This window comes from Egretta garzetta, unplaced genomic scaffold (genome assembly GCF_000687185.1).
Source record: "Egretta garzetta isolate BGI_Z169 unplaced genomic scaffold, ASM68718v1 scaffold108, whole genome shotgun sequence".
In the NCBI taxonomy this organism is placed as follows: Eukaryota; Metazoa; Chordata; class Aves; order Pelecaniformes; family Ardeidae; genus Egretta; species Egretta garzetta.
The window spans coordinates 7,133,037-7,141,226 of NW_009260614.1; the positions used below are offsets into that span (position 1 = coordinate 7,133,037).

At 44.5% G+C, this 8,190-nt stretch overlaps 2 protein-coding genes and 1 non-coding gene across 3 annotated transcripts in view; 2 read left to right on the forward strand and 1 right to left on the reverse strand.

Annotated features, from left to right (window-relative positions):
- The window catches only part of LOC104131821 (argininosuccinate lyase), a 7,772-nt gene extending 5,165 nt beyond the window's left edge, over window positions 1-2,607 (reverse strand). Inside the window, exons 1-3 of the mRNA XM_009645027.2 lie at window positions 2,596-2,607; window positions 1,147-1,341; window positions 216-299 (exon numbers count right to left, since the gene is read on the reverse strand). Coding sequence (XP_009643322.1) covers window positions 216-299; window positions 1,147-1,341; window positions 2,596-2,607 — 291 coding nt within the window. The remainder of the gene's footprint in view (window positions 1-215; window positions 300-1,146; window positions 1,342-2,595) is intronic.
- A 1,037-nt stretch (window positions 2,608-3,644) lies between these two features.
- The window catches only part of LOC104131822 (CGRP receptor component), a 37,370-nt gene continuing 32,824 nt past the window's right edge, over window positions 3,645-8,190 (forward strand). The window contains exon 1 of the mRNA XM_035900618.1: window positions 3,645-3,675. The gene's annotated coding sequence lies outside the window, so the exon portion shown is untranslated. The remainder of the gene's footprint in view (window positions 3,676-8,190) is intronic.
- TRNAG-GCC lies at window positions 7,954-8,024 on the forward strand. Its single transcript has one exon. It is a non-coding gene; the product is annotated as a tRNA-Gly (tRNA).

Genomic DNA, 8,190 nt, shown 5'->3' on the forward strand with positions numbered 1-8,190 from the left:
TGGGATCTTCTCTGGGGAAGGGCAAGTTTGGGTTCTATGCTTGTACAGTGCCTCTTCCACAAAAGGGGGCTTGGAGATGCTTGATTGTGCACCTGGGGGTTCAGTGCCACAAGGTCCAGAGGAATTTCACAGTGGGACAGAGGCACTTAACGTCACTTAACGTCAGGCAGATCTAGCTACACAGGAACGGGAACAAGAGGTTAGAGGATCCAAACCTTTAGTCTGCGTTCGTTGGCAGTGTGGATATCCTCATCAGTTTGGGTCACCACGAAGACTCCTTTAGACCATTCCTCAGAGATCTACAAACATCAGGAGAAACACCAGTCAGCCACTACTGTTACCCTGCTGTGCGTGGGGGCTGTAAGTGTCCCCAGCGAATACCAACTTCTGCCATCCCAGTGGAAATCAAAGTGTTAAGTCTCACGTGAGCTCTGGAATTCCTGGTCTTTCAGGCCAAGGCCAGCTGCTCACTATATCCTCATATTCCATACGGCACTTGGTGGGATTCATCTCTCTACCCGTGATGATCCTGCATTGTAATGGCTATAGGAGGCTTTAAGCAATGCAATGAAAAAGTGAGCTGAAATGCCAGTGATTGCTTTAGCATTGTCCACAGAGATCTTCCTATACAAACATTGTATAGACTCACCATTGTCCATGGTGGGTGAGCAACAACAATGGATACTTCAAAAAAGCGCTTAGCTGTGGACTTCTCTTCACCCCTATACAATGCTATGCATTGCCTCTTACTAACTCAGGCAGCCAGACTCAAAATGATCCCAAGTGCCAGCAGAAAAAGAACATTGCTAATTCATACTGAAACAACTCCTCGTGAATGTTCAGTCGAAAGATGGGGAGGCAGGTCACACTGAGCACTCCTCATCGGGGCACCAGGGCTGCCACAGCGAGCATGGACAATGTGCTCGTCAGGGCTTCAGGCTCCCACTGGGGGCTTGGCATCTGGTTCACATCCTCCTGCTGGGTTTTGGTGCCTTTAGCGGGCACCAGCGATGCAATTTGAGCATTGATCCCATGCCCAGAATGCCTCGGTCTACTGAAGGCAACTTGAGGACACTATTACAGATGCTGTCAGATAAGAAGCCATTTGTTCCAGCACACATGACAGTTTGTGAAGGAAATAGATACCTTTTCCAAGCCACTCAGGATCTTCTCCAGCTCAGTTTTAGATAGGATCCCAGCCTTCTCCAAGGCTTTGGCATAAGCCATGCTCCCCTGGATATCAACTTCAGCCAGCCTCTGGTCAAAGGTAATGGAAGCGCTAAGCATCTCCATGACTGGATCTGTGCTTCCGACAAACCTTCCTCCCAGCATTTTATCCCCCTGCAAGTAATGAAATTAAGAGGCATGTTCAAAAGACTTACTGATATCTCCCCTAAAAATCAGTTAATGGCTGCCTCGCTTGTTATCCAAGTAAAACTGAGGACATACTCAGGAATGTTTTTTCAGTGCTGTACCATTGAGCAGAAAAGCCCTGGATTTCAGGAGCTTTGGCAAGTAGTTGTAGAGGTGAAGAACATGTCACTGTCACCGGCATTTAGTCCTTGAGGAGTCAGGTCTGGCTCAGGAATCCTCCAAGATACTTTACCTCTGCAGCGCTCTGCAGGGAGCATGTCCTGTCCTTGAAACAAGTACCAGGGCATATGGTGCAAGACCAGCATGGTTCTCTCTTTTAAGGCAGCTGCTGATCACTGACCCTTCGATAGTCTCTTGGCAAGGAATCAGGGGTATAGTGAAAGCTAGTATCTACTGTTACTTGAAATAATAATTAAAGAAACCCCGCTCTTTTAGGGAGACAATAAGTTGATGAAGAGCTGTGGGCCAGCACAAGCCAAATCCTCTAAAACACTCCTGTAGCTATGAAGCATTTGAAGTTACCGTTTGAAGCATCTCTAGAGTCCACAACGTTCTTGCAAGCTTTGGCATAAAATTAGCCTAACACTGGTTAAGGTGCAGCCTCCAGAAAGGGAGGTCTGGGTACCTATCAGTATTACAAATGTTTGGGTAAAATGAAAAGGAAGGAAAAAGCCCCACAGGCCCATGCCACCCTCCGAGGCCACCTCGCTGGGCTACCATGGACATAGTGACCCGAGCGACCTGACCCAGCATGCCAGGGAGGAAAGGAGAGGGCCTGTGAGGACAGGGTGCGGGCATGGCATGCTGAGACTTTTTTTTTTTGAAGCAGGTTTCTCAGCAGGAGCTGTGGCTGAGGAGGGGGAAATGGGAGTTGAAAAAATCAAAGTTTTGCAGCTCCTCGCTGGGAAAGCTCCCAGGGGAAGTGGTCGAGGAGATGGAGTGGGAAAGGCCAGTGCTGGGTGCCAAGTGCAGGATGGAGAGGAGGAACTGAAGTATGTCTTCGAGGAATCGAAGTTTATCTTCCCTACCACAGGTTCTCACCAGAATCAGAGGTGAGGAATATTACAGCAAACATGTTTGCTGTCCCCTTCTCCAGTTAAAACCCGGGAAAACAAAGCAAGCAGAGAGAACCACCCGAAAGAACACACACGGGGGTGCTGGGGTCACCCCGCAGCTGAGCTCCCCTCGGCCAGAGCACCCCGAGAGCAGAGCCCCCCTCACCTCGGCTGCCATTTCGGACGACGTTTTGCTCGTTTGTGCGGCGATCCCAGCAACTGCTGCAACCTGCGGAACAGCGAGGAGAGGAGAGGCGAGGTGAAGTGAGGTGAAGTGAGGTGAAGTGAGGTGAAGTGAGGTGAAGTGAGGTGAAGTGAGGTGAAGTGAGGTGAAGTGAGGTGAAGTGAGGTGAAGTGAGGTGAAGTGAGGTGAAGCTCCCGGTCCCCGCCGGGAGAGGAGTTTCTGCGGAGGCAGGGCTGCTACAAGGAGGAGGGTGGGCAGAGATGCTCTCGGTGCTCTCTCGTTGCTTGTTAGGGAAGGTACTGGTGTAGGTTTAGGCGGTGCTCCTGCAGTGCCAGAGGGGCTGGGGTGTGGACAGGTCAGCTCCTTTTCTGGGAATATCCTTGTCCCTTCAGAGTCACATCACTCTGTCATACCCCTCTAATGAATCTAATAATGTATTCAGTAGTCTTTGATATGAATGTAATATGATGATAATATACATAATAGTGAATATATGTTATATAATACAATATATAAAATAATGACTATATAATAGAATATATAATTTGTACATTGTCCTAAAAATAGTCATTGTATTTTCTTTTTCTGTACTCTTGACTAATAAATAAATAGTGTGTGCAATCTGAATGATTCTTCCCGTCAGCCTTTGTTCAGATAGAACCGGAGGCCCTTTCTTCTAAGGAAGAGGCAAGGCAATTTGGTTTTACTTTGTAAAATTGGGTGAGTGAATGAAATGGTGTGCCTGAGTAAAAAGATTGTGTTGTATAAGTGTATTATGATTTATGGGGCAAATTGTGCAAAATATGCTGTATATTTATGTCATAATTCTATTAACAATATGGGAAAATATTTTCCAGAGGTGGCAACAACTTGGTAACTGTAGAATCACCAAAAACAGATTTCTTGATTTTTTTTTTTTAAACTTGATGAAAGTAGTATCTGTTCTTTTAGAGTCTGTGTGGCTCAGCAAAGATGAGATGGTTTCATTTGGAACATAAATGAATCGTTTTAATTTTTCCTTTTAGGAAAGATGCAAATGCCGCATTGCTAAGTAACTTTGAGGTAAGTTTACCTGCGTCCTGGTTTTAAAGCAGCAGTTTAAAGCTGTAATCAGTCACTTTTACACTTTGGAAGCTGAAAATTGGCAGTGGCAATCAGCAAGACCTGCATGTGATTTCCACCCCCCTCCATTTCATTTGTTACTAAGAAAAAAGCTTTTTAAAGAATAAATGTATGAATTTAAAGAATAATATATAAAATGATGAATATATGATATAATAATGAATCTAACAATGAATCTCATAGTCTTTGATATGAATGTAATTGAAATGATGGCTGCATCATCCTTGCTCTGTCCCCATTGCCACCCCAGAAACACACAAGAATAAAATAGAAGGGACCTAGTTCCCCTCTCCCCTTTCTGTGTGGATGAGGCTTTTCACCCCACTTTTAAGGATGCTCCAGCTTTGGGGCTTCCCTGCTGTCACCAGTTGCAGGGAGTCACTCTTGCCAAGAGGCTGTTGTGAGACTGTGGCTGCGAGGTGTGAGGTTGTGCTCTGCAGCCTTACCAAATAGAAACTCATCAAACCCTAAATATCAGGGAAGTAAAGAACTGATTTAAAAGACAAGACTGCTTTGGGAACAGCACCTCGCAAAGCCACGGCTCAGTACCCCTTTCTCATTAACTCCTGAGGCACAGAGCACTTTCTTGCAGCCACTCCACAGAAAGCAGAATGCCTGCTGGTTCGCCTCACTGAGTGCACTACTACAGTATAATATTTTTCCATCTGCATGGTCCAAACCTTTCACAGAGGTCGGAAAACATATTCCAACTTCCTTGTCCACAGTTTGGTTATTTTCTTCCCTTTTCCTGACCCTCTTGTCCTTTTCTACTGTTCTCTCAGTTCTGCAACTCCCCTCCTTTTCCTTTTTACACTAGGACATTTACACAAGGAAGCAGTGCCTGATCCTTTTGTGATCGTGTTCCGTCCTACTCTGAAATCCCTCATTTGCCACTTTTCTTGTCTTGTACACCCTTTAGGAGTGCCCTTGTCCTTACTCGGGGCTTTGACAGGAGATTGCTGATGTGTTGGGAAAATAGTAAGCACTGAATTTATAACCAGATGGAATCTATGTAAATAACATCTTCTTAACCTATGGCTGATACTACATCTGGCAAGGATGCGTGCTTTCACTGGGATCTGTCAGCGCTATCACCGCGTGTTTAGAAAACTTCATAGGGATTAGTTTGCTTGTAGTACGCTGCTTAACTCCTGTCCCAGTTTGTATCTAGGAGATTATTAATTCTTTTTTCCCATATTTAGATGAAACAGGCAATAACTATCCTTTCTGTATAATAAGCAATGTAGAATATAGAGTAATATTTTTGTAATAAAAATGGAAGTGAAACTGTAAATCCAAGCAGAAGTCATTAACATAAAAACGAACATTGAAGGAATAGGATTTCTTCAAGATACTTGGAGATGGACAGTTGAACTTTTTTGAGGGGAAAGCAGTGAAATAGCACTGCAAAACAGATTTTCTAATGCATACTGAAATGTATTCTCATTACTGTCTCTTCTATTTGTTCTGGTTTGCATGGCTTTCCACTTCCCATTGTCTTCTTTCAGTATTTTATTTGCTTAGTGAAATAGAAAGATTAACCCCCAAAATTCCCACCCCACCATTAACACCAAGGAAGGTCTGAGGGAAAGGTTGTCCACTTACTTTCCCTTCTGGCACAGCGAATGGCACATCGGTCATACATTAATATTCCCAGTGACACCCTGTTCCAAGCTGATGTACAATGAGGTAGTACTGGAGAGTAAATTGCCCATTTTGCAGCATGGAGAATTTTAATTAAATATATTTTAATGTCCTCAAAGATTTGAACTTTATTTGTACTTGCTTTTGTAATCAGTCACAGCCTTACCATTTCTTCTAGAGTGTGTTTTTTGTTGGAAGAGAGCAATGCTTGGGGAGTGCAGCTCTGAAGGAGTGCTTTAGTGGTTTCTAGAAATACACTTTTCATAGCAGGACTTAACTGAGTCCTGTGAAGAAAAAGGATGGCATAAACTGCCACAGTGCACCTTCTTTAAAAACATTCTTTTTTAACTGTCATTTTGGTTTAGAAAAAGAAAAAAAGCTCTGTCCGCTGAAAGTGCTAGTCAAACGCACTGTCAGCTCGACTGATGTGAAGCGGTGCTGACATTTTTTGTTAACCCCCCCCCCCCAACTTTGTTTAATGAATTTTGAATGTAAAAGAAAAAAAGACACTATAGGGTGATCAGCGAAATGCTGAATACAGTAAACATCTTTCATGACAGAGAATACAAATACCCCACAGATCTGCTTTCAATAGCAATTATTAGGCCCCCTGCTTTCAATAGTTAATACCGAGGCCCCTCTCTCACCAAGCCTTAGTGGTAACAATCACAAGCCGATGCTTAAAATGTTGACATGCTAAGCACATTTAGAAAAACCTATGTCTGCATTCCCTATGGATGGTGTAGCATACTGTCTAACACCTAAAGTGCAGCCATTAAAAACAGAGTGAACTGAGCTCATCACCTCATCTCCTGAAAAGTTGTGTGTAAGGGTAATGAGTTCTCTCTTCGATATTCCCCTTCTCCCTGGCGTGATGTCAGTGGACCTGTAGCTGGTCCATATATAGGTTTACACCCTAATGGGCTATATGTCTCCATTGGAAAATATTTAGGAAGAATATCACTATTAGAAAAAAAAAATTGAAAGCTGTTGAGAGAGGCATTTATATTACGCTCATTCATCCCAGCTGGGATCAGACATCATCATCATGGATTGTAAAAAGGTGTATCAGCAAAGGTCTGGAATGAAACTTTTGGAGAAACAGTGAAAATAAAGATGATAAATTGGTGCTGGGGGAGAGAGATAGAGGAGGTGCAAAGCAGAAATAATATGCTGAAGATTCTGAACCCATATCTAAAGAGAGTGATGAGAGGCAGGCAAGGATTAGTAGATTTCTGGAACAAAACTCTGAAATTTGATAGTTTGGAAATACCACATTCTCAGATGAAAGCTGACATCCTCCCTCTTCTTTTCATCCCCTTAGCCTGGCTGGGAGCTGATGTACAGGCAGTTTCATGTGCCGGGTTTGAAACATGGCAGAGAAGTTACAGAGCAGTCGCCGTGCCAGTTTTGGCCACTTTACAAGGTCAGTTAATCCTGCCATGAAAAAGGACAGCATCCATTACATCCTGTCCACTGAGTCAGCCCAACAGCGTTCAGTCTGCAGTTTGAAGACCTTTCTCCTGGCTCTTTTTCCATAGGACTCCATGACAAATGATTCTGGAGTATAAATGAATTTCTGTCTGTAGTACAATCTGTGTGCGATGGGGTTCATGTGTCCACTGAAACTTTTTTAGGGGTCTTCAACTGAAAAGGGCTGATAAAGCTTTGCAGTAGGCTTTTAAACTTTGCCCGGTGCTTAGGTATCTGCTGATGGTGGTTCCTGGAGAGCTGGAAGCTGTTCATTGCCCACTGTCCTGGCACTGAAGTCTGGTCCTGAAGCGCTGCAGTTTGCTCCTGTTATTCAGAATTGGCTTAGGATTTGCAATGTTCCAAGGAGAAGAAGTCCCAAAAGTGGAGGTGCACTTTCTACTAGCTTGATTCTGGAGGGAAAAGTGGCTGGTGGATTTTGTGCTAGTATTGCAAGCTGGAGGTTGTGGGCATGAGAAGTCTAAACCATTTGGTTCCTTAGATTGCTCTTGCAGCCCTGCTGCAAACAAGCAAGTGTATGTGTATGTGGCTCCTGAGGGAGTTAGTGTTGTTGGTTTTGCATATAAACTTTTGCCTGAGAGATAATGACAAAGTAAATTAATTAATGTTTCCCTGGCTCTCAGTCTCTGAGGCAGACAATTTTCCTTGCTGTAGCCAACGGGAAATAGCTGAAAACAGCTATTTGCACTCAGTGAAGCGTCTTCAGGTTTCTCGAGAATGAAAAGGGCTCTTGCAAAATTTAATAGCGCATGGGTTAAATGGGAAAGAATCACAGGGATCGTAGGAAAAGACGTATGATGCTGACGAGCTTGGTATGCACAGGTGCTTTAAAAGACGATAGGCACATGACACAACTCATCAGCCTTACAGTATTCTGCTTGCACGTGACTAGAGATTTGATTTGGAAGGACCCCTACAATACTGTTTTCCCCCTGTCACACGTAACAGTGGCTAGTTCTCAGAATCCGAGGAGGTTTCCAGCACATGTATTGCCACATTTGTTGCCAGAAATTGCTGTTTCGCTGCCCTTTTTTGTCCAGAGTAGCTACAAGTCAGAGGGCGGGAAACCTATAACCATCACCGGCATTGGTGGTTCAGTGGTAGAATTCTCGCCTGCCACGCGGGAGGCCCGGGTTCGATTCCCGGCCAATGCAGTTGATTTTTTTTTTTTTTCTTTCTTCTTTCCCATCTTTCCTCTTCCTTTTCCGCTTCCGTCGCGGCCGCCAAGCCCTTTAGCTCAGCCCCGGCCCCCCCACGCTCCCCTCGCCGTCGCCGGGCGGGCTGCGGCCGTGTGCGTGTGAGGGGAAGTTCCGCAGCGAG